At 47.9% G+C, this 25,793-nt stretch overlaps 1 protein-coding gene across 3 annotated transcripts; it reads left to right on the forward strand.

Moving 5' to 3' along the window:
• Positions 1 to 725: 725 nt before the first annotated feature.
• LOC133475659 (disintegrin and metalloproteinase domain-containing protein 9-like) lies at positions 726 to 24,987 on the forward strand. 3 transcript variants are annotated; one of them, XM_061768855.1, is made up of 24 exons: positions 726 to 1,318; positions 3,613 to 3,713; positions 5,836 to 5,894; positions 6,438 to 6,516; positions 8,086 to 8,162; positions 10,754 to 10,931; positions 11,395 to 11,460; positions 11,529 to 11,600; positions 12,087 to 12,256; positions 12,329 to 12,410; positions 12,587 to 12,720; positions 12,816 to 12,987; positions 13,186 to 13,278; positions 13,345 to 13,449; positions 14,850 to 14,940; positions 15,020 to 15,125; positions 17,372 to 17,555; positions 17,643 to 17,726; positions 18,320 to 18,425; positions 19,140 to 19,287; positions 19,908 to 20,010; positions 20,405 to 20,434; positions 20,540 to 20,598; positions 21,363 to 24,987. In XM_061768855.1, the coding sequence occupies exons 1-24, from the start codon at positions 1,234 to 1,236 to the stop codon at positions 21,430 to 21,432; spliced, it is 2,454 nt and encodes an 817-aa protein (XP_061624839.1). In that variant the 5' UTR covers positions 726 to 1,233; the 3' UTR covers positions 21,433 to 24,987. The 3 variants fall into 3 exon arrangements, with proteins under 3 accessions (XP_061624839.1, XP_061624841.1, XP_061624840.1); XM_061768857.1 differs by lacking the exon at positions 8,086 to 8,162; XM_061768856.1 differs by lacking the exons at positions 726 to 1,318; positions 3,613 to 3,713 and adding an exon at positions 3,735 to 4,495.
• Positions 24,988 to 25,793: the final 806 nt, after the last annotated feature.

Below are 25,793 nucleotides of genomic sequence, written 5' to 3' on the forward strand. Positions count from 1 at the left end.
TTTATTTCACTTTTAAGTACGATACATTTGCATTTAATGTTTAACTATAATTTTCAACTTGTATGTGCAATATACTTCGAATGGACTCAAAGTTTTTTTTGCTGCACTTAAGCGTGGTGTAATTTTCAAATGGCATAATGTGACAGTGGCTCACAATGATGATGATGATGATAGTACTTGAGCGCTGTGATTTCCAACCTTTATGGAGCGAAGGCACATGTTTTACAATTGAAAAATCTCACAGCACACCAACAAACAAAAATGTCACAAATAGTGGATAGATGAATGTACTTCCTGCCATCTAATAGAAGAGGATTTATTTGTTTTGTCTGTCACTATGCCTCACTGGCATAAATAGATGAACAAAGATGCATTATTTCTTGTAAATGTTTTTTTTTTTTTAGCAATTAAGTAAAATTTTATAATTTCCCACGGCACACTGGTTGGGAATCACTGCTTCAGAGGAATAAAACCTCGTGTGTGATGAACACTTAGGCCTACTACTTTACTGTATTTTAATGTTGGTCCTCATGGTGGTCTTGTTTGATATAATTTTTTTTGGAGGTGGTACCTGGTGTAAAATGAACCGCTGTTCAAAATGACCATGTTACTATAAGTACACTTAAAATAAAAATAATGTAAACAAATCTGTTCCGAGTGGGGACAGGAAGTCTTATTTTGAAGACGCGTTCGGGAGTGCTCGGGCGCAAATTTCGGCTCTTTCCGGATCAGGACATGACGTCATGCCAGGGCAGGTCGTCGCCGTGTGTAGGTTTGCGGGACGAACGGTCGCTGAGGGGGGACGTTGAGGTTGGGTTTGGAACAGACGCTAAAGGCCACCGAGACGAACATAAAAAGCCCCAGAAAACGCCCCTGCGAGTTCCGGTCCGGTAGAAAATCTCGCGTTTCGGGACGGAGGGTCGTCTTCGCTCGGAGACAAACTTCGGCTCTTTCCGTAGAAGCCGAATGTGACGTCACGTCGGGGGGAACGTCGTAGAAGTGTATCCGTGGGTCGAACGGCCGGTTTGGTTGGGGTTCGAACAGGCGTAAAAAAAACAAAACAAGAAAAATAGCACCGGGACGGAACCGCCCTGCTCGGGCTCGAATGGCCCCGCCGAGGGACGACACGGCTGGGGGCGGCGGCGGGCTCTGAGGTTGCGCGCGAGCTCCCAACGGCCGCCGAGATTTCACGAACAACGAGAAGGAGAGGGTCGGGTCCCAAAGGAGAAAATCATGATGGCGACGACGGGAAGAAGAGCAAAGCTGCTGCAAATGTGCTGTTTGCTGCTTCTGATGACCGGAAGTGGCCAGAGTGGAGGTGAGGAGGAGGGAAGTTCAAGTGGACTGCCGACCGTCATGACACAGATCCCCCGAGGCCTTCAAACACGGAATAAAGTAGATACACAAGCTTTCCCGTGACGTCATGGCTGACACAGCTTGTGGTACTTAACTACGTGAATGTTGGATTTGTTCGGGCCACCAAGAACTTATTTGCGGACAACTTCACGCTAACACGCTGCCCCCTGTTGGTTTGGGGTGTGACGTGCGGCACCGTCACAAATTCTTCAGCATAGTCCATCTCAATTCATTAGAATATGGTTGAAAAGTCTGTTTACTTCTGTACTCAAATTTGTACTCGATTTCTACGTTCATTGTTTCTTGATTGTTAGGTAATATTTTAGTTTTTAGAGATGGTAAACTTTGGCTTTTTGTTTGGCATAAACTGTAATGAGAAAAATTATACATATACAGTGGGGTAAAAAAGTATTTAGTCAGCCAGCAATTGTGCAAGTTCTCCCACTGAAAAAGATGAGAGAGGCCTCTCATTTTCATTATAGGCAAAACTCACCTATGAGAGACAAAATGAGAAAAAAAAAATCATCCAGAAAATCAGTCTGATTTTGAAAGAATGTATTAGCAAATTATGGTGGAAAATAAGTATTTGGTCAATTACAAAAAGTTCATCTCAAAACTTTGTTCTACACCTTTTGTTGGCAATGATAGAGGTCAAACGTTTTCTGTAAGTCTTCACAAGGTTTTCACACACTGTTGCTGGTATTTTGTCCCATTCTTTCTCCTCCAAACACGACAAGTTGAGTTTTTACCCAAAAGTTCTATTTTGGTTTCATCTGACCATGTGACATTCTCCCAATCCTCTTGTGGATCATCCAAATGCTCTCCAGCAAACTTCAGACGGGCCTGAACATGTACTGGCTTAAGCAGGGTGAGACGTCTGGCACTGCAGGATTTGAGTCCCTGGCGGCGTAGTGTGTTACTGATGGTAGCCTTACTTTTACTTTCGTCCCAGCTCTCTGCAGGTCATTCACTAGGTCCCCCCATGTGGTTCTGGAATTTTTGGGGTGAGATCTTGTGTGGAGCCCCAGATCGAGGGAGATTATCAGTGGTCTTGTATGTCTTCCATTTTCTAATAATTGCTCCCACAGTTGGTTTCTTCACACCAAGCTGCTTACCCATTGCAGATATTCAGTCTTCCCAGCCTGGTGCAGGTCTACAATTTTGTTTCTGGTGTCCTTTGACCGCTCGTTGGTCTTGGCCATAGTGGAGTTTGGAGTGGGACTGTTTGAGGTTGTGGACAGGTGTCTTTTAGACTGATAACGAGTTCAAACAGGTGCCATGATTACAGGTAACGAGTGGAGGACGGAGGAGCCTCTTAAAGAAGAAGTTACAGGTCTGTGAGAGCCAGAAATCTTGCTTGTTTGAAGGTGACCAAATACTTATTTTCCACCTTAATTTGTTAATAAATTCTTTAAAAATCAGACAATGTGATTTTCTGGATTTTCCCCCCCCTCATTTTGTCTCTCAACGGTGAGTTGTACCTATGATGAAAATGACAGGCCTCTCTCATCTTTTTAAGTGGGAGAATTTGCACAATTGCTGGCTGACTAAATACCGGTCGCCAGCCAATCACAGGGCACATACAAACAAACAACCATTGGCACTCACATTCACACCTACGGACAATTTAGAGTCTTCATAGAAGCTACCGTGCATGTTTTGGGGGGGGGAGGAAAGCGGAGTGCCCGGAGAAAAGCCACGCAGGCACGGGGAGAACATGCAAACTCCACACAGGCGGGGCCGGGGATTGAACCCCGGTCCTCAGAACTGTGAGGCAGATGTGCTAACCAGTCACCACTGTGGCGGCCCCTTTAGTGTTTTTTAGTTTGTTTGTTTGAATGTCATTGTCTTTGTCTTATGTACTGTGTTCATGTGTAAAAACAAAAAAGGATTTCAAAGGGGCAAAGGCCAGTTGGATGAAGTGAGACCCTATGACGTGCCCTTTAATTAGTGCGCTCATAAGTGCCTCACGCGCCATTTTACATTGCAAGTCCAACAGAACCTTCCGGGTTTCACTTTCCAGTCCTGGAAGTTCAGTCCGGTTCTGGTTCTCGGACCCCGGTCACCTGACTGGAACACCCGCGCTCAGACAGGTTGATCTTTAAGCAGCTTATCTTAGCTTAGCTTAGCACGGCCTCGCAGCCGCAGGAAGGCAACAGTCTGTGTGCGTGCGCGCGCGCGTGCTTGTTCCAATGTGTGCGTGTGCTCGCCATGCTACTGCTAAGCTAAGATGCTAATTGTGTTTTGTGTGTCCAGACTCCCAGCAGACGCAGCACCTGTCCTCCTATCAGCTGACGGTGCCTCGGCCAATAGGAGGCCGGCCAAGGAGGGATGCCGACGGCTCGCCGCCCGATCAGGTGCTGAGATTTCGTTCGTTCTGCTGTGTGTGTGTGTGTGTGTGTGTGAGACCTCTGAACTCTGGAGTACAATCGCAGCGCTCTGGCAGCTGACGCAGCCACGTCCTGTCTTTCCAAGGATGACTTCCTGTCAGCCACATGATGATGAACATTTGACAGCGTGAAAGTTCGACGGCAGCCCGGTGGGGTCTATGCCGACCGTGCCCCCATTTGGAAGCGCTGACGTAGAGCTTACCTGGAAGTCGGGATTTGTCGTCGTTGCAAAAGAAAGCCCTGGCTTTGCTTATTGTAAGGAGGAGGAGGTGACGCAGCAGCAAAAAAGGGAACGCGTGCACGCCGTTCTAATTTCACGGCAGGATCTCGGTGTTTAAGCTCGTCGGTGATCTGCAGTTCCGGAAAGAACGCTTGGAGGTCAATTTCAGGCTGAGCAGTTCGGAAGCCTCCTGCTGCGACGTCTCACTCGGTATCTCATTTTTCTATTGTCCCAAAGCTCGGGATAGCGTTTCTGATGACTTTCCTGCATTTCCCCTTTGCCGTTTGCGGTACAGTTTCGCCAAAACAGCTCTCAGAAATCACTCTGCCAGCCCCTCTCCTGTTGGGGGCCCTTTGTGACGTCACCGCGACACCGCTCCACGGTAGAACATTTTTCTTTTCGAGCTCGCATCACGTCAGCTGCCGTCTGCACTTGCCGCAACGCGACATTTCGTGGTCACGCCGCCTCAGCACATCCACCAGCAACGGGAAAGTCGATGCGCTGTTGTTGCCAAGTGCGCTGTGAAAAGGCAAGGCGACTTTATTTCTGTGCGGGCTTTCATCCACAAGGTCACCCAGTGGGCGTTACGTGATGAAAAGCATTTCAAAACAAAGTACAGAACATTTAAAGACAGCTGACTAAAATTACTAAAACAAATGTACAGCGCAAGAAAGATGGAAGAAAATGGAAATCTTCTAAAATGCTCAATCATAAGCATGAGGGGAAAAAAGAATCGTTTTTAACCTGGAGTTCAGAACGTTGACATTTGACTTATTCCATTTGCGTGCGGAATCGCAGCTAAAAACTTGCAGCCCCACGCTTGCTTCGTCCTCCCCTTCTCCGTTATCTGCAGATCTCAGAGTCCTGCTGGGTTGATAATCCACTAGCATGTCTTTCCTGTATTCAGGACCTAAAGCATTAGTGATTTGTAGACCGCTAGCACAACTTTGAAGTCTATTCTAAAGCTGACTGGGAGCCAGTGTAGAGACTTTAGAACTGGAGTAATGTGTGTTCTGATCTCTTTGTTTTGCTCAAAACCCGAGCTGCAGCATTCTGAATGAGCAGCAGCTGTTTAATGCTCTTTTGGGGGAGTCCAGTCAGAAGACCGTTACAATAGTCAAGTCTATGTGAGATAAAAGGATGGATGAGCTTCTCCTGGTCTGCTTGGCACATGCAAGCCTTCACTCTGGATGCAGTATGTTCTTCAGATGGCAGAAGGCTGTTTTACTGACTGATTTGATATGACTGCCGAAAGTCAGGTCGGAATCCATCGGCACACCGAGGTTTCGGACTTGGTTTTTGTTTTGAAAGACAGTGACTCCAGGTAGTGTGCCGTCGGGTCGTCCCGAGCGCCGCGCTCTGCCGCTCGGACTGAGACGTTTACGGGCAGCGCCGACGTATCCCCGCCGATGGCCGACACGCTCCTTCGTAAATCCGTCGCGCTCTGCCTCTCTGAACGCCGCGCTCGCAGAACGTCAGACTGAATTCACGAACGTACCCAAACACTCTCACTCACACACCTACGGAGACGTGCACATGCGCACACTCATACGCGGCAGAGACACACAACAACACGCTAAGAGACGGGGACACACACGCGCTCGCTTACATGATGAGGTGTCAGCGTTCCCGCACTTAGCGATGCAGCATAAAGGAATGTGCGTCTGTCACTGCGTGCGTGTGCGAGTCACATGTTACGGGGGACGTGTTCACTCACACAGGAAGTTGTAATGATGTCAACGTGGCGCAGACAGGAAGTCAAAGATAAACACAAAGTCTGACACAAAATGGCGTCCGTGCTCGTGCGCTGTGAGCGTGTTGTGTTCCCTGTCTGATAATCCCGCGTGTGCGTCTGGCTTCCTGCGGCAGGTGTCGTACGCCGTCAGCGTGTCGGGACGCCGGCACGTCGTCCGTCTGCAAAGGAACCGGTAAGTTGCCGTCACGTGTTTGCATTTTCATTGTTTTCGCACAAAACATTTTGCTGGAAAAAAGATTGAAGTTGTTTCTGACAAAAAGGCGTCTGTCTCATCGCAAAGTGTCACCGCATGATGTCTCATTTTCATTTTTATTTTTGGCTCTTTTACAGGACGCATATTTTGTTGAAGAAAAAAGGCACACGGTTACAAGAATAATTTTGAGTTTTCTATGAAAAAGATGTCACAATCATTCTGCGTGTAAATTTCCCGTTTTGCAGCGCTAATCTCGTCTCCGATACGAGCGCTCGCCGCGCGCCCGCCGCTCGTGCTTATCAGCGTGTTCCCGCCATGCGCCGATAAACGCGTGGCAAAATAAATTCCGTCACGCTGACCTCCAACTTGTTTTTATTTTTGTCGCTCTCCGTTCGAGCAAGTGAGCATCTGGAATCTAATATTGAGCGGCGCGGCGTCAACTATGTCCACAAGATGGCGCCGTGTGTCACGTGACCTCGGTAGCTGAATAAATACGTTCCTAAATATTGTTGTTGTCTTCAGGTTGTTGCTTCCTGCGGACTTCAAAGTGTTTACATACGCTCACGACGGAAAAATCATCACCGCCACGCCGGCTGTCAAGGTACACGCACACGCGCATTTTTTGTAGTCGACAAATATGGCGATGGTCGAGTCGTCGTCGATATTTTTATGAATACTTTCTGCCTTCCTCCTTCCGCGAAAACTTCCACACTTGATTGTGTCAAATGCGATTTCAATAGCAACACATTGTTGTCAATAACATTTGTTTGCAGCTACCATTTATTATTTTGGGAGTCTTTCAAAAATCCACAATAGAATTGATATGTGGGAAACATTTCATTGGATTCCCATAACATCATAAGACTTACGCAATGTCGAATCAGCTTATTGCATTTGTGCGTGCGCGCGTTTGCGTCTGCCTCTGCCTCTACTTCTGTTGTAGCCTGTGATGCTGCGTTCACAACGGATGCAAATCGAACCAGTCACGCGACTCATATAAAGTCAATATAAACGGCCAAATCTGTGCCGTGCGATGCGAGTGGGGCGAGCACCCGAAAAGTCGCTTTTTCGTCCATTAGCTCCATCCATCCATCCATCCATCCATCCATCTTCTAGCGCTTCTCCGAGGTCGGCTTGCGGGGGCAGTAGCTTTAGCAGGGACGCCCAGACTTCTCTTTCCCCAGCCACTTCATCCAGCTCTTCCGGGGGGATCCCGAGGCGTTCCCGGGCCAGCCGAAGGACGTAGTCTCTCTGGCCACCTCATCTGGCTCCTCTCGATGTGAAGGAGCACCGGCTCTACTCCGAGATCCTCCCGGATGACCGAGCTTCTCGCCCGTTCTCTAAGGGAGAGGCCGGACACCCTGCGGAGGAAACTCATTTCGGGCCACTTGTATCCGGGATCTCGTTCTTTCTGTCTTTCGGTCACGACCCGCAGCTCGTGACCATAGGTGAGGGTAGGAACGTAGATCCACCGGTAAATCGAGAGCTTCGCCTTTCGGCTCAGCTCCTTCTTCACCACGACGGACTGATACAAAGTCCGCATCGCTGCAGACGCCGCACCGATCTGCCCGTCGATCTCCCGTTCCGTTCTTCCCTCAATCGTGAACAAGACCCCAACACTATACACAGTGTTGATGGTGCACCGCTTCCCCCTCCTGAGACGCCGGATGGTGGACCAGAATTTCCTCGAAGCCGTCCGGAAGTCTTTCTCCGTGGCCTCACCGAACTCCTCCCATGCACCGAGTTTTTGCTTCAGCGACCGTTCCGCTTGGCCAGCCGGTACCCATCGGCCGTCTCAGGAGTCCCACAGGCCAAAAAGGCCCGATCGGACTCCTTCTTCAGCTTGTCCATTAGCTCGGGTTGGCAAATTTAAACTTCAAGCCACAAAATGCGTCACGACAGCCAATCGTCTTGGAGAACGGTGAGTCGGGGGGCCCGGCGTCCCCGCCGGCCGCCGTGGCCGCTCACAGCGCACCGTCGTCGCGTGGGGCAAATGAAGCGAATGCGCGTTTGATGCGTATAAATAACTCCCGCGATCAAACTCCTGCAAGGGACGCCGAGGCAAAAGTTCGCTTCGCATCCGATCTTTATGTGACATAAGACTTCTGCCCCCTGCTGGTGGACATTTCAATGTGCGCGCGTGTGTGTGTGTGTGTGTGTGTGTGTGTAGAACCACTGTCATTATCAGGGCTTTGTTGAGGGCATGGAGGGATCGTCCGTTGCCATGAGCATTTGTAACGGCCTCAGGTAACACACACATTTTGATGTAATTGTCATCCATTACGTTACTGTCAGAATATGTGTCATTTAATTACAGTTGCTTTTGGAAATGTCAATGATTACAATTTTAGTTACATTTGAAAAAAAAAATACAGGATTCTTTTTTTCCCCCCATCAGTATCTCCTTCGACGCTTGTGATTGGCTCTCGCTGGTCATGTGCCATTCTGCAATAGTGTCAAACGTGATGTATTTTTCCAAATATGACCTTGAAGCGCCATCTTGTAGTGCAATCTATTAGTTTGTCTGAGATTTTGAAAAGGTTTGACTCGGAGTCACACTGTTGAACACAAAAGAAAAATGACTTTTGGGACTTTTTATGGAACAACAAAGTATTCTCCGTCAAGTGACCGTCTGTTGTCGTACTCGAGCGGCTCCGACTACCGGAGACAAATTCCTTGTGTGTTTTTGACATACTTGGCAAATAAAGAGGATTCTGATTCTGATATGAAGCCATGTTGTCGAAGATGTGCATGAGGTCAGCATGCTATCATGTTTTCCGCATGCTGTACACATATAATACAACAAACATTTTTTATGATTAAGAATTTACATTTCATCATATTTTGTGAACAGTTTATTATTTGTGTAAAAAAAAATGTGGTTAATTCCAAAATAATAATCTATGGTTTGAATCCACGTTTTTTTTTTCCCCCCCTATTGATGCATCCATTCAAAATGAAGAAATATGCCATTCAAATCTAATAACTGATTATTTTGAGAACGTGATTTAAGTAGGTCCTCTACGATTACATTTTGAACAGGGTAACTTTTAACTGTAAACAACAACATTTGCAAAGTTGTGTTCAGGTAACACAGACACACATACGGTCGGTACGGAAAGTATTCAGACCCCCTTCAATGTTTCACTCTTTGTTATATTGCAGCCATTTGCAAAAATCGCTGAAGTTCATATTTTTTCCCCCTCATGAATGTACACACAGCAGCGCCCCATATTGACAGAAAAAAACAGACTTGTGGAAATTTTTGCAGATTGATTCAAAAAGAAAAAGTGAAATATGACACAGCCAGAAGTATTCAGACCCTTTGCGGAGTATTTAGCAGAAGCCCCCTTTTGACCGAATACAGCAGCCACGAGTCTTTTTGGGAATGAGGCAACGAGTTTTTCCCACCTGGATTTGGGGATCCCCTGCCATTCCTCCTTGCAGATCCTCTCCGGTTCCGTCAGGTCGGATGGTGAACGTTGGTGGGCGGCCATTTTCAGGTCTCTCCAGAGATGCTCAGTTGGGTTGAAGTCAGGGCTCTGGCTGGACCATTCAAGAACAGTCACGGAGTTGTTCTGAAGCCACTCCTTTGTTATTTTAGCTGTGTGCTTCGGGTCATTGTCTTGTTGGAAGGTGAACCTTCGGCCCAGTCGGAGGTCCTGAGCACTCTGGAGAAGGTTTTGGTCCCGGATATCCCCGTACTTGGCCGCATACATCTTTTCACTCGATTGCAACCGGGGGTCCTGTCCGTGCAGCTGAACCCCCCCCGCCACAGCGTGATGCTGCCACCACCGTGCTTCACTCTTGGGACCGTATTGGGCAGGTGATGAGCAGCGCCTGCCTGCTTTTCTCCACACATACCGCTTAGAATTAAGGCCAAAAAGTTCTATCTTGGTCTCACCAGACCAGAGAATCTTATTTCTCTCCATCTTGGAGCCCTTCAGGTGTTGTTTTTTTAGCAAACTCCATGCGGGCTTCCATGTGTCTTGCACTGAGGAGAGGCTTCCTTCCGTCGGGCCACTCTGCCTTAAAGCGACGACTGGTGGAGGGCTGCAGTGATGCTTGACTTTCTAGAGCTTTCTTCCATCTCCCGACCGCATCTCTGGAGCTCAGCCACAGTGATCTTTGGGTTCTTCTTGACCTCTCTCACCAAGGTTCTTCTCCCCCGATTGCTCAGTTCGGCCGGACTTCCACCACTCGGAAGGGTTCCGGTCGTCCCAAACGTCTTCCATTTCAGGATTATGGAGGCCACTTTGCTCTTAGGAACCTTAAGTGCAGCAGAAAGTTTTTTTGTAACCATGACCAGATCTGTGCCTTTCCACAATTCTGTCTCTGAGCTGTGAGCTGTAAGGTCTTCTCTAGACAGGGGTGTGGCTTTCCTAATCAAGTTCGATCAGTTTCATCAAACACAGCTGGGCTCCAATGAAGGTGTCGAACCCTCTCAAGGACAATCAAGAAGAAATGGACAGCAGCCGACTTCCATATACGAGCGAGTGTCACATGTCACAGCAAAGGGTCGGAATCCTTCTGGCTGTGTCATATTTCACTTTTTCTTTTTCAATCAATCTGCCAAAATGTCAACAATTCAGTTTTTTCTGTCAATATGGGTCGCTGTGTGTACATTAATGAGGAAAACAAATGAATATAAATGATTTTAGCAAATGGCTGCAATATAACAAAGAGTGAAGAATTTAAGGGTGGGGTACTCAAACTATATGGCAAGATTTTGTGTGTTAATTTTGTATATTTTACATCAACTTGTATTTTAATTTTGTAGTATTTGTGTTGTGGCTCATCTTCTGTGTTGTGTAATTTTGTGTGTGTGTGTGTGTCAGAGGCGTGATGCACCTTGACGATGACAGCTACGCCATTGAGCCTCTAGACTCCGCCCCCGAGCAGCACCTGCTGTACCGCCTACAGGATGTGAAATCACAGCCTCGAGGATGCGGGACGCCGCATCGCCACGGCGCACGCGCGGCATCATCGGTGCAGGAAATCCACCGGCGCGCCAGGGTGACGTCACACGCACGCACACGTACATGCGCGCGCACGCACATTGACAAATACGGCGGTTCCTTGATTTACAAGGGGAATTCATTCAGGTGCCATAGCTACCGCAACATCGATGCCAGTTTCGTTAGACCGTCTTTGGCGTTTAGCATTGTGCGTTAGCATTAAGCTGGGCGACCTTTGATGTCTCCAAAAACTTGCAAGTCGGATTACTCGTACATTGAGATACCTCAGTACACGGAACAGCAACAGTCACACACATTCACACCACACACACACACACTCGGAGAGAGACACACACAGACACAAACTCTTGCACCCTAACACACACACACATGTGCACACTCGCACAGATGAACTCTTGCAAAGTAACACATTCCCGCACATACACGCACATGCACACACGCCCTTAATGTGAATGAAGTGTATTAATGTGTGTGTGTGTGTGTGTGTGTGTGTTTTCCAGGCGAAGCGAGATATTCTCCATCGCACACACTACGTTGAGCTGCTGCTGGTGGTGGACAATGACCGAGTGAGACACACACACACATTCTGTTCAAAATTGCTCATGAGTAAATGTGTGATTGTTCCTTCCCTCAGTACAACAGCGTGAACCGGAACGAGAGTGCAGTGAGGGAGGAGATGGTTCATCTGGCCAACTTCCTAGACGCTGTGAGCACGCACAATTCATTGGCATGAACACAAACTCAAACGTACTCTACTTCCGTGTAATTTGCCAAAACTCATCTTCATCAAGTACACCCAAAATCACCTAGCATGGCTGTTTTTGTCATGTGGGGGAAACCGACGGCTCTCGAGAAAACTCGCGCAGACACGGGGAGAACACGTGAACTCCACACAGGAAGGTCGGAGGCCGGATTTGAACCCGCGACCTCTGAGCTGCGAGGCGGGGCTTGCCGAGCCCGGTCAGACGCCGTGCCGTCAAAAGAAGAGCGCAGCGAGCGGGAGAAAGGGTCCGAGCCTCGCGATGGGCTGAACCGATTCAAATCAAACACATTTGAGTGTCAAAAGTCAAACTTCACAAAAAGTACATTTATAAGTTGTTAATTAGATTTGTTAAAAAAAAAAAAAAAATCAACAACACCTCAAAGCGAAAGGCTGAAGTGATGATTTTGGAGTTTAATTGTGCGTGCGTAGATCTACATGCAGCTGAACGTGAGGGTGGTCCTGGTGGGCCTGGAGATCTGGACCCGGCAGAACCTGATCAGCACCGAAGGGGGCGCCGGCGAGGTGCTCGGTCGCTTCACCCAGTGGAGGGAGAAGGAACTGCTGCCTCGGCGAAGACACGACTCGGCGCAGCTCATACTGTTGAGTACACACGCGCACGCACGCACGCACGCACACGGAGGTGGAGGATGATGGTGGTGGTGATGTTGCAGGACGAAGAGTTTTGGGGTGACAGCAGGGATGGCGTTCGTCTCCACCGTGTGTTCAAGAAGTCACGGTGGCGGGATTAATGCGGTACGTACGGGAAAATAGCTAACACGTGCAAAAAAGAGACAGACATCCAGGTAAACTAACACACATGTACGAGTAAAACACATAAAGGTAACAAGCGCACACATACAAGGAGCACACACTGAGGAAGCAACACAGGTAACGCACACATACAGGTAACACTTTGCGTGCGTGTGCAGTTCACCAACAACAACGTGTTTGCCTTCGCCTCCATCGTGGCTCACGAGCTCGGTCACAACCTCGGCATGAACCACGACGACAGCCGCGCTTGCGCCTGCCCCGAGCAAGCGTGTATCATGAACTCCGGAGCCACGTAAGACGCACGCCGGACATCACGCACAAAGAACATACATGACACACGCACACGCAAACACACTGCTGACAGCTGGTGCGGTGTCATGCGGTTAGAGGGTCGCGCAACTTCAGCCGCTGCAGCGCCGACGACTTCGAGAAGATGCTGCTGCACACGGGAGGCTCGTGTCTGCTCAACGTGCCGCGGCCCGACGAGGCCTACAGCGCCCCCTACTGCGGGAACGGCCTGCTCGACTCGGGCGAGGACTGCGACTGCGGATCGGCGAAGGTGCGGGACACGCCGACGTCCTCGAGGTTGTGATGTGTGTATGTATAAGAGAGTGAGTGTGTGCGCTTGTGGCTGTTACGATTGGGAGAATATCTGCGTATGTATGAGAGTGTTTTGTGTGTGCGTCTTCCCACACTGTTTGTGAAGTCGCTGAGTGACACAACAATCCCACATTGTGTCCCGTGCGCGTTGCGGCAGGAGTGCGAGAGCGACCCCTGCTGCGAGTTCTCCACGTGCCGACTGAAGGCGGGAGCCGAGTGCGGCGACGGCGAGTGCTGCTACAACTGTCGGGTACGCTCGCCGCGGGAAGACACGGGCGGCGCCCGTGTTAATGCGTGCGCTCTTGTGGGTGTGTAGTTCCGGCCCGGCGGCACGGTGTGTCGCGCCAGCACGGACGAGTGCGACCTGCCCGAGTTCTGCAACGGCTCCTCGTCCCTCTGTCGGAGCGACGTCTTCGTGCAGGTCGGTGTGCGTCTGCGTGCGGCTCACTCGTTGTTCCGTTACAACGATGCATTCGTTGGCGTGCGTCGTTGCACCGGTGCGTCGCTATCATCATACATGCAAATCAGTCGCGAAATTCGCTGTTTTGAACTCAAAATAGGCCATTTACGTCAATCGTATAGATCCGATGAGTTTTTCTCATCATAGGCTGTATCTTATTCCTTATTCCACACGTATCCGCCATCCACACACGTCATTTCTGAATATTACGCCGCGACGGGTGAATATGCGAGCGCATCACCCTGAGGTTCCACCTGTGCGCCCGCGCTCGGGACCCGCCTGTGATAAGTCACAGGAGTTGACGAGACCAGAAAGAAAAGTTCCGCCGCTTCTGCTATGACCGGGAAAAAAGAAGTGCAGCGCAGACGCTCATCGGGTAAGTCCCATTCGTGTTTGCCAATGATTTCACCCTCCGATGAAATGCTCAGAATTTTGCCAAGGTTATCTCCACTGCATCCAAATGATTGATTCATGTTAATGCATCCCAAACTAACGCGACTAAACTACACGAAACACCTGCTCTCGCTCATGACTATGCCTAAGTGTGAGCGGATTTTCCTCTTCCGCTTTTACGTCGAAGCCACATTTTTGCTCATCGGATCGGCCAGTTTCGTACTTGTCGCACTCTGTTTGTTAGTATTTTCGCGTTGAGGGGCCGTCGTTGCGGTCCCAGCGGCACCGCCAAGCACACGTAACGTCGGCGACGAGAGCTGATCCGCTAGTACATCTTGTATCAGTTTGAAAAACGAGCCTACAATTATCTAATTAGTTTACGGATGTTAATGTGAAATGGATGAAGCGACGGGGCGATGTTAGGGATTATGTCACAACACAGAATGAACTCACTTCAAACTCAGAAAGGGCCAATGAAAAAACAGAAAAATATTGCGCTTCATCTTTTCCTGGAGGATGCATTTAGGGTTAGCCTTAGAAGTTGGTCATAGTGAAAAAGGAAGTGAAACAGACAACGATTGGAGTCAATTGTTTTCCAGAATGAGAGCGCTATGAGAGGAGGATGCTATTCGTGTGGCACAGCTTGAAGCTGGCATCGGGTGCAGGCGGAGAGGGGCCTGGCTCAAGTTGGAGGCCCAAACTAAAAAAGCAAAGAAATCAGGCAAATTTCATTTGAATCTTAAATTTGGACATCAACATGTACTTGAGTGCTGTAAATGAATGTTTTTCTGCGTGAAGAAAATGTGTTGATTTTTCCTTTTTGTACTCTTCACAGAGTCTTCCAGATTGCTTCATTTATGTTATCCCCCCCTGACACCCCTACAATGTTTTTTTTTTTTTTGTCACCTTTTTCATGCCTTTGGTGTTTGCATGTCTGTGTTATCGATGTGTGTGTGTGTGTGTTTCAGAACGGTCATCCGTGTCGGAATGGGCAGGCGTACTGTTACAACGGCCGCTGTCAGCATGCCGGAGACCAGTGCAGGAGCATCTTTGGAGCAAGTAAGTTGGGCCGCAAAAGAAACGCGCACACGCAGACACAGAAGGACAGACCTGCGCGTGTGTCGCTCCTCCTCCGCAGAAGCCAAGATGGCGCCGGAGATCTGCTTCAAAGACGTCAACAGCAAAGGCGATCGCTTCGGGAACTGCGGATACCAAAACTACGGGTACAAAAAGTGTGAGAGCAGGTAAACGTCACCTTCGCGTGCACGCACGCAACATCAGAGAGAGAATGAAAAACAGAGGTGAAGAAAGAGAATCACAAGAGAGCGATAGAGAAAGGAATAGAAAGAGAGGTTAAGTGACAGGTAAGGTAAGAAACGGGTAGAGAAAGAAAGAGAAGAAAAGATCCGACCCCAATTCCAATGAAGTTGGGACTTTGTGTTAAACATAAATAAAAACAGAATGCAATGATTTGCAAATCATGTGCAACCTCTACAGGAAGTCCTCGACCTTCGACGTTTGGACTTGACGACGCCCGTGCCTCGTCCGCCGTTTTGTCCCAGCACCATCGTGTTTCTGCTTAGCTAGCGCATAGCGCTCGTCTGTGTTTGTGCGCCGGGCATATCTTTGCCTTTTTTCACACTCTCAGCAGTAATGGGAAGTACAGCATCTTCATTTTGTATATGAATTTCTTGATACGAAGTGTTAACCTTTCCCGCTCCGGTCACCTGACCGTGGTCGGGAGACGCAGGGGTTAACTCCCTTCTCTCGTCGCGCGGCAACAATAAAGGCACGACGCGCCGATTTGCCGCCTGAACGGCTTTATTAGCTCCTCTGCACATGGGACGACAACGGGTCCTCCGCTAATCGCTAATCTTCCCCGGTCGCCGTCGCTCCGCTTGCCGCTGTACACGCTCGCGCCGGCGCGCACTCCTTCCTCCTCCGCAATCCCGTCTCACCCGCACATCGACGCACACGCCCACACAAACTGAGCTTGTTGTCACAATCACGTGGGACGATACCCGTAACAGAAGTATTTGGCCGTACATTTCGACTTTAACGGTGAAATCCGACTTCTGCGGAAACGCGTGTTACGTCGCCAGCGTAGAAACTGAACTCGTTCGGAAATCGAGGACTTCCTGTATTGAATTGAATACGCTACAAAGAAAAGATATTTAATGTTCAAACTGATAAACTTGATTGTTTTTAGCCAATAATCCTGAACTTAGAATTTGATGGCTGCAACACGTTCCCAAAAAGCTGGGACAGGCTCAAGTTTCCCACTGTGTTGCGTCACCTTTTCTTTTGACAACATTCAATAAACGTTTGGGAACTGACGACACTCATTGCTGAAGCTTTGTAGGTGGAATTCTTTCCCATTCAGCTTCAGCTGTTCAACAGTCCGCGATCTCCGTTGTCGTATTTTACGCTTCATAATGCGCCACGCATTTTCAATGGGAGACAGGTCTGGACTGCAGGCAGGCCAGTCTAGTACCCGCACTCTTTTACTACGAAGCCACGCTGTTGTAACACGTGCAGAATGTGGTTTGGCATTGTCTTGCTTAAATAAGCAGTGGCGTGCCCATGAACAAGACGTCGCTTGGATGGCAGCATGTTTCTCCAAAACCTGTATGTTCCTTTCAGCATGAATGGTGCCTTCACAGATGTGCAAGTTACCCATGCCATTGGCACGAACACAGCCCCGTACCATCACAGATGCTGGCTTTTGAACTTTACGTCCATAACAGTCCGGATGGTTCTTTTCCTCTTTGGCCCGGAGGACACGACGTCCACAATTTCCAAAAACAATTTGAAATGCGGACTCGTCGGACCACAGAAGACTTTTCCACTTTGCATCGGTCCATCTTATCTTGTTGATAAATGGCTTTTGCTTTGCATAGTAGAGTTTCAAGTTGCACTCACGGATGTAGCGCCGAACTGTATTTACTGACATTGGTTTTCTGAAGTGTTCCTGAGCCCACGCGGTGATATCCTTTGCAGATTGATGTCTGCTTTTGATGCAGTGCCGCCTGAGGGATCGAAGGTCACGACGGGCATTCAATGTTGGTTTTGGGCCTTGCCGCTTCCATGCAGTGATTTCTCCAGATTCTCTGAACCTTTTGATGATCCTTGCAATTGTACGTTGACGAACATTGTCCTTAAACTGTTGGACTATTTTCTCACGCGCTTGTTCACAAAGAGGTGAACCTCTTTATATTAAATATTAAGTTAAATATAGGTTGAACATGATTTGCAAATCATTGTATTCTGTTTTTATTTGTTTAACACAACCTCCCAACTTCATTGGAATTGGCGCTGTAGATGGATAAAGAGAGAAATAGTGAAAGGAGCTACAGAGTTAAAGATAAAAAGAAAGTAGATGTAGAGAAAGAAGAAGTATTGAGAGGGAAAGAAAAAGGGAAGCAGGGAGAGAGGTGGCAGCATCAGGAAAACAGCAGATGTTCTTTCGTCCGTCTGTTCGTTTCCATAGAAACGCTTTGTGCGGCAAGCTGCAGTGCGCCAACGTGCAGGGCGTCAAAGCGTTCGGCGTGCAGCCGTCCATCATCAGCACGCCCATAGGGGGCGACGTGTGCTCCGGGGTGGACTTCATGCTGGGCTCGGACGTGCCCGACCCCGGCATGGTCAACGAGGGCACCCGCTGCGGTCCCGACAAGGTGAGCCACGCCGGAAGCCGCGGCGGCGCCGGGCAACAAGTGACATCACGCTGACTTTGCGCCTTTCTGTCGCCGTGTGGCCTTCAGGTGTGTCTGAACTTTGAGTGTCGCAACGTGGACGTCCTCAACTTTGACTGCGACGACGCCCACAACAAGTGCCACGGCCACGGAGTGAGAACCGACGCCAGACTCGGCGGGCGGGCAGGCGCCACAGACGTTTTTTTGCAATTTGAGATACTAGCGCTCTTTGGTGGCAGTGAACTCAACTCACTTCTCAAGTTTGGCAGATAGCTAGCTTATTGCTAACACATTATGGGAAACGCCATAGACGGGCTAAACAATAGCAGCGGCGGCATTAGCACGCAAACGTTGCAGCGACACATGTAGACAGACAATAGAACAATATTATCAGTGCACCCTGCATATTTGCCATTTGGCATTTACGGTTTCACCTATTGGTGGATTTTGGGGGTAACTTATGGCCATTATTTGCAGAAACCTGTTTTTTTTCCGATACCCTGCTTATTTATGCGTTTCTTTTTTTTTTTTTTTTTTTTTAACCTGAGCCCATTTGCAAGGGGAAAAAACCTCCATTTTTTTATTTTCACGGCAAATCTAATGGGCTACAATGTTTCTTCCTTTTTCACTATTGGTGGTCGGGCCCGGTCCCGGTCCCGGTCCCGGTCCCTGTCCCTGTCCCACGCAACTAGCAACTGTTCTTTATCCTCTGCATTTTTGTGATTTTGCGTCTTTGTGTGGGTCAGGTGTGCAACAACAACCATAACTGTCACTGCGAGGCCGGCTGGGCTCCGCCCTTCTGCGAACAGGCGGGTTACGGGGGGAGCGTGGACAGCGGGCCCACCTGGAACGGTACCATCATATTTTTCACTTTCCACTGTCGGGACCGTCAGAGGTTCTTTTCGAGGTTCCGCCAGACATTTAGTGAGAGGTTTTTTCATTGCTTCTGCTTGAGGCTCCGTCAGAACTTCTAGTATACGTTTGATAGCACGTTTTACAAGAAGTTTACATCAATCAAATATGATGTCAATATGCCACATGAGGCATGAAATATAAAAATAAGCCGTAAATGCGCTTAGGTTTTTCTTTATGCGGGTAGATTGTCAGTCATCCAGGTCAGGGTCATCCTCAAAGGTCAAATTGCGGCAACTGGACGTTTGTTGCTTTTTTCTTCTTTCCCAAAAATGCTCAAAAGTGACTTAGGCAATTATGCTAATAGGCTAACGATATGCTACCTTAGACATAAACATCAAATGAATATGCTACGTAAGAAATTAATTATGATGTAGATATGTTACTTTAGATGTGAAATATGATGTCATTATTATGTATATGCAACATTAGAGGTCTGGACATGCAGAATAGAGCTCGCAATTCCCTGCCCGGCCAGAAGAGGGCGCTAGTGTAACCGCGTGCTTGTGAACTGTTGTGCGAGCGTAAAATGAAGCAAAGTTCACGTTGACTTTTTTTTTTTTTCCTGCCGACGAGCTAAATTTGATGTTTGTGTAACGAAGCACTCGTAATCTCTGCAATAATTCCTCAGGTGTGCGCGTTTGTCGTCCGCAGACCAAGACCATTCGCTGAGGGACGGTCTGCTGGTGTTCTTCTTCCTGCTGGACCCTGCGGCCGCGTTGGCCGCCTTGGCCGTCCTGCGCAGGAAGCGGCTGCTGCGGCGCCTGGGCCTGACACGCAGGGGGCGCTCTCGGGCCTACCGGTGAGTCTGCTGTCACGTCAACGTAATTCAAAGTAGGACCTGTCTACAGGGGACCCCGCTATGCTGCACATTTTTTGGGCGGAATCTGCAAATACACGTATCCTGATCCGCAGGTGGCGAACCGTGAATATGCGGCGTCCGCTGTATACAAACTAGGGCCCGACCCGTACGGATTGTTGAAAGGCTGATGCACGTTACGATTTTGGCAGAGTAAAATTCCAATAGCCGATGAGCTTAAAAAATATATCATGAATAAAATCACTTCTTTTTTTGGTCCCTTACCGCTTACAATAAAGAAATGAATTACTGGCAGAAAATGTAATTCTTTTACAATATTTTCTCCTTAATATTTATTTAACTTCACAGCAGAGAGACAAATCGGTTTGAATGTCATTATCCTTCTCTTATGTTGTGATGTTTATAAAAAAAAAAAAAAAAAAGGGCTAATTAATGTCGGCCGATTAAGCGTTCAGACCGGGCTCCAAACGGTAAATACGACTGTGCCACCGTGTATGTCGTTCTCAATCGATATTTCTCTGGTAACATGACAAGTTGAGCGCCGACTCCCGCTGACAGACGCGCTAACATGCTACATGCTAACTGCCCGTGCACTTCGTCAGGCCCGACGGAGCGGCGTCGGCCGATCCCGGCGGAGGACCGCCTCCCGGGGCTCAGCCGCCTCTCGTTGCCCGTGGCGACGCCAACAACATCCTCAGAGACCCGGTAAGTGCACACAAACAAGTGTGTACACGTGTGTGTGTGTGTTAGTTGTTAAAAAGATTTGTTGTTCCAAAAATGTTTGTGTTACTAGTAGTGTCGTTTACAAAGATGTTATGTATGCATTACTAGTTGTGTTGTTACTAATGTGTGTCTGTGTTGTTGTAGCGTTACAAAGATGTTACTAATTGAGTTGTTACAAAAATGCGTGTCGTAATTTAGTTTCAAAAATGTGTCCGTTCGATGTGGTGTCACTTGTTAGTAGTTGTGTTGTTAGCAAGATATTTTACTATTTGTGAATTTGAAAAAGATGTGTGTATGTGTGAGTGCTTGTGTGGTTACAACAAATGTGTTACTAATGGTGCGTTTGTGTTAATTTCACCTGCTTTTTTTCGTCCAGAATCACAGTCAGCTTCTGCCGCCTCGTGAGGTAAAAGACGAAATCGACAACCCCGCCACAGCTCCCATCATGACGTTGTGTACCCGCGTGTGTGTGTGTGTGTGTTCGTGCGTGCGTGTGCGCCTGCGCGTTTAGGCGGAGGAGACGAGCAGGAGCGCTACCTCGTTCGCTGTGAGGCCACCGCCGCCGCCTCTGTAAGCGTCAACACAAACACGCCCGTCGCGTGCTGTACTCTTTAGCATAGCGGTTAGCATGTCAGTTATCATCTCAGCTTCCCTCTCTATGCTTTGTTTTTCCTTGTCAGAAAACATTTTTGCATTTAGCAGCAGTTAGCATAGCACTTAGGATCACAGGTAGCATTTCTGTGCTTTGTTTTTTGTAGTTTTCTTTTTGACAGAAAGTCACAATCGTAGCATGTGTGTCTTTAGCAGCATTTAGCATAGCAGCTAGCCTCACAGTGCCTTGTTTTTGTGTCAGAAAAGCTCAATTATAGCATAGCAGTTAGTTAACCACTCAGCTAGCCTTTTTGCTTTTAATGTGTCAAAAAGACACAACCATAGCATGTGTACGCTAGTTAGCAAAGCGACTAGCCTCTCGCTGCTTGAATTTTGGCTTCAGAAAGTAGTTAGTGTCGCAGTTAGCATTTCTGCTTTGTATTTTTGGGTTAGAAAGCCACACGTGTAGCGTGGGCGTAGCATTGTAGTAGCTAGCCTTTCTGCTTTGTATTTTTGTCAGAAAGCCCAAACCGTTTCTGACAGAATCCACTTTTTTCAAGGAAACGTCCAAGGGTCATGATGAAAAGTCATCCAAATGTAATCAAATGTAATGAGTTACATTGAAATGCTCCCACTACTATTACATCTTCACCAGAGTAACTTGTAATTGTAACCGACTACATTTGCAAAGTTCCACCACAGCATAGCAGTTAGCTTTTCTGTGTTTCATTTTGTTTTGTCAGAAAACCGAAACCGTGTGGCACGGCGAAGCCTCTGATGCCCCAAAGACCCGCCCCTCCGCCGCCCGTGTAACCGCCTTCCGTACCAGGATTCCGCACTTCCTCCTCCAGGCTACGTCCCGCCCACTCACGCCCGTTGCCTAGCGACGGCCAGGAAGCAGGAAACCGGACTCGGGTGGATCCGCACCCAGAAAGAACTTGTCACAAACCGTCCAATCAGATCAGAATCAGATCAGAATCCTCTTTATTTGCCAAGTATGTCCAAAACACACAAGGAATTTGTCTCCGGTAGTCGGAGCCGCTCGAGTACGACAACAGACGGTCAATTTACAGAACACTTTGGAGACATAAAGACATTGACAAAAAACAATTGTGCAAAAAGATGCAGAGTCCTCTAGCACTTAGAGCAGTTCGAAAGACTAATATTGCAATAGTCCGGTGCAATGACCGTTGTGCAAAGGGGCGCTGAGACTTCAAGGGGTGGATGCAGTTTAAAGTGACGAGTTGTGCGATCATCTGGGACAATGTTGGTTGTGCAAATGTTACAGATACTCCTCAATCAGTGTGCAAATGGAGCAGATGCTACTCTGGCATGAGTGGCCAGTATTGGTCAACAACAGATATGCAAATAGTGCAGCGTGGCGAGACGACGACAGGGAGTGCACGAACGAGTAATACATAATTGGCCCCGCAGAAATGGGACAACCAACTCAAGTCAAAAAATTGCCAGCTTGTTGTAATGGAATTGTAGGTTAGCTGTTGAAGAAGTTGATTGCAAGAGGGAAGAAGCTGTTGGAATGTCTACTAGTTCTAGTTTGCATTGATCGGTAGCGCCTGTGATTATTATTGTAAGCGTCGGCGCCGTTGAGCATGCTGGCTAATTAGAGTTTGCTGGTTAACGGCCAATAGCGAGGCGTGCCTGAGCGCTGCTACTCTCAGATAGGCTGCTTTGAAGACAGCGAGACCACTACCGCAGGAAGCGCCTCCTGCGCGATTTTTTGTTTTTATTTGTTTTACGGCCGCGCTCCCCGACCCGCTACGGACCGTCGGTACCGCTCCCTGGGCCGTTTGGCACCGGGCCGCGAGGAGAAACCGGAGAAAACAATGGTTTGAAATTCAGATGCATCTGCCTGCGCCTAACGCGCCGAAGCGCTCGTCTCGGTCACAAAATACGCCGGTGAAAAAAGCTCACGGCCGAGCAAAAATGGGGGAAAAAAAACAAAAAACGACTTCGGAGAAACAAAAGAAAGCTGGCCTTCAGTTTCGGGGATTCAAATCAAGGCAGGAAATCCGCAGATCTCAAACAATAAAAACCCAAAACAATACAGATAAGCGACACCCGTTCTAATTGCACTGGAGTCCTCGAATTGTATTTCTAATGAGCAGGGATATGGCGGCAAAAAAAGGGTTTTTCATAGGAAAGCGGGGGTTGCCACCCTCCACCCCAAAAAAAAAAAAAAGAGATAGCAGTGAATCGGCAGGTGCCGAACTGCAAATACGCGCGGGTCCGCTGTAAGCGTCTGTATACAATCGCGCAAGGAGACGGAGATGAGACCACGCCCCTTAAAGGCACACTTCCAACACAAATACTGCAGGATGTCCAGTAATGACACTTGATCAAAGCAGTGTATAGTGGAACTCTCATATTGGCAGTTGAGCACCTGCAGATTCAGCTATCCGATGATTCTTTCCCCCCAATTTGAAAAAGAACATGTAGAAAGCCGTTATTATTGGCTTCTTGTATCATTTTCGGAGTGTGTGGCCCACCTCCCGCCCAAAGTCAGCTAGCTGGGCTTGGCGCCAGAAGCGCTATTGGGGAATACAACTTTTTTCACAAGGCACTTTTATAATGTGTGTCAATTATTTACAGCTTTTCGCTATTTCGCAAATTGCGGGGGTCCACCCTATTTCTTTATGTCGTCTTTGGTTAGGTTTTTAAACAATGTTGAATTGTTCTTGGTTAAAAACACGGATTAACGGCGTTTGAATTCACTTCAATGGGGAACGCGCTCAATTGCTAAAATGACAAGCTCGGTGGCGGAAGGAATAATACTCGTAAGTCAAGGTCCGACCGGCGGCGCGCGTCTGCGGGGTGTCCGGATGGTCAAATGTCCGACGGTGCCGACGCCCCCGCTGTGCGGCGGCTCCGAAATGGATGGAATTGTAATCCGTTCGTTTCCTGGGAGAACATATGGCGTGAAATGACGGTTGCCTCGGGAAGCTGACACGATCGCAATCTTAGTTCAATTTGGAAAAAACGCTCAGGATTTGTTGTGAATTCCATTCCAAACTGAGAAAACGAATCCGGATGGAATGCAATTGGTTCTCTTACTTTGAGAAATGTTAGCGCAGTTGTGAGGTCGCGGGTTCAAATCCGGCCCGGCCTGTGCGGAGTTTGCATGTTCTCCCCGTGCTTGCGTGACTTTTCTCCGGGTACTGCGCTTTGGTCCCATTCGCATCCTAAGAATCGAAGCGTCTGTTACGTGTGAAGGAGCGGGAACGCTTTTTTTGTCTGTATGTGCCCTGCGATTGGCTGGCGACCAGTCCTGGGTGTACGTTGAGCTGAGCCCGCGTGAGCGCAAGCGGTGCGGAAAATGGATGCGAGTTCTTGGAATAGTTCCACGCTCACCTCCATTTCCAAAGTCCTCTTCCCACACAAGCACGACGACGTTTCGACCGCAACCCGGCCGTCCCGATCGGAGAGATCGACAACGGCGATATATTCGGGACGTGCGGTCCCGACCCTCGCTGAGGAAAAGAAAGCACCAGAGCGTGACCGTCATCCGTTGCCCGCCGCGGGCTCCTCGCATTGTTAGCCACGCATCTGCTGCCATTGCAGCCCTTTGGGGGACTTTGACTTTTAATCAAGCTGTCGGCTGTGAATCGGATCTTTCGCTTCCGTTTGGCGTGAACATACAATTTCACATTTTGATGTATTTAGTTTTAAACCAGAAGCAGCTGAGAAATCATCTATTAGTGAGATTGCACAGTTCATTTGCTCTTTATCTTTTTGAAATAAAGCGAGTTGGGTCAATCTGATTTCCTTGCCGAAAACCTTGAATCATCAGATTATTCAATATGTGCAATGACAGTAATTCCACAAGAATCAAGAAATAAGAAGGGCGCTATCGGTCGGCCTTGTCTTACCGATGTCAAAACCGGAAATCTATGAGTCGTGTTTGGAAATAATATAACACAACTGCTAATATCTTTATAAAACATTTCAATGGGTGACACAAAATTCTTACCAAAACCAAAAGTCTGGAGAGCTTTAAATAAAAACTTGTGCTCCAGCATTTGATACTGCTTTATTTATAAAAACAATTTGATCAGATCACTATCAATATTGTCAGAGTCATCAAGTCAAGTCAAACAAGTCAAGAACAAGTCTTATATTTGAGCTTATGCGACGGTCGGTCATAAAACCGGTCTGTGTTTCACTTCTAAACTCTCCAATGAGAGAATCTTCTAATCTACATTTAAAAGTGTGCTAGGTCTCCAATTTTCAATTAGCCGCCGATCTTTGTCCGGTTTGTTGATGAGAGTTGTCTCATCCTCGTAGACATTTCTGAACAAACCTTCTTTGAATAAATGATCTCGAATAAAATTCCACTGAAATCCCATCACATCCTGGGCATTTAGCCTTTTTCATTGAGTGGATTGCTTGGTCGACTTCAATTTTGGTAATCGGTTGTTCATTCTGAAATTGTGGGTGCACATTTCTTGACTGATTCAATACGTTTGTCACAGTCGCTAACCTGATAACTTGATTTGTGCATTTGAGTGTAAAATGAAGCAACATATTTGTAAATGTCCAAATGATTAGTGATTGTATTATCGTTGATCTTAGGAGCTGGAACATTGTTTCTTTTTTTGATTGCGTTTCTCCGGAGCAAAAAAGTAACTGGAGTTTTTTTTCACCGAATTCCAGCCCTTTAGCTCTCGATCTTATAAAGGCTCCTTTAGCCATACTGATATACGCATTGTCTATTTCCTCTTTAATTCTTTTCAATCTTATCTCTTCATCCTCTGATGAATGATCTTTTTTCAATAAAGATCGTGTGCTCGTTTCCTCTGGGATGATGTGAGCGATTACCTCCGTCACCTCCTTTCTCACATCTTCGCTGGCGTTCGGTAAACGGAGATTGTATCTCTCGGCCTCTTCTTGCTTCTCCTGAAGTTTGAAGTTTCCTGACCGTGTCCTCTGTTGCCTTCTATTGAATCTCAAGGCTCTTCACATTGTCCTTCACTTCACTTCAATGATCTTAATCACCATTTCTTCAAACTCGGCGACGCGGTCATTCAAACCACGAATAGTTCTGAACATGTCGGCATTGGAAACAACAGCTTCTTTCATCTCTGTAGCTTCAGTGAGGAAGAGGTGTGCATGAACTCGGGAAAGAAACATCCGCCTCCATATCCGTAACCAGTCAG

The sequence above is a fragment of the Phyllopteryx taeniolatus genome, chromosome 3 (assembly GCF_024500385.1).
Source record: "Phyllopteryx taeniolatus isolate TA_2022b chromosome 3, UOR_Ptae_1.2, whole genome shotgun sequence".
Taxonomy (NCBI): Eukaryota; Metazoa; Chordata; class Actinopteri; order Syngnathiformes; family Syngnathidae; genus Phyllopteryx; species Phyllopteryx taeniolatus.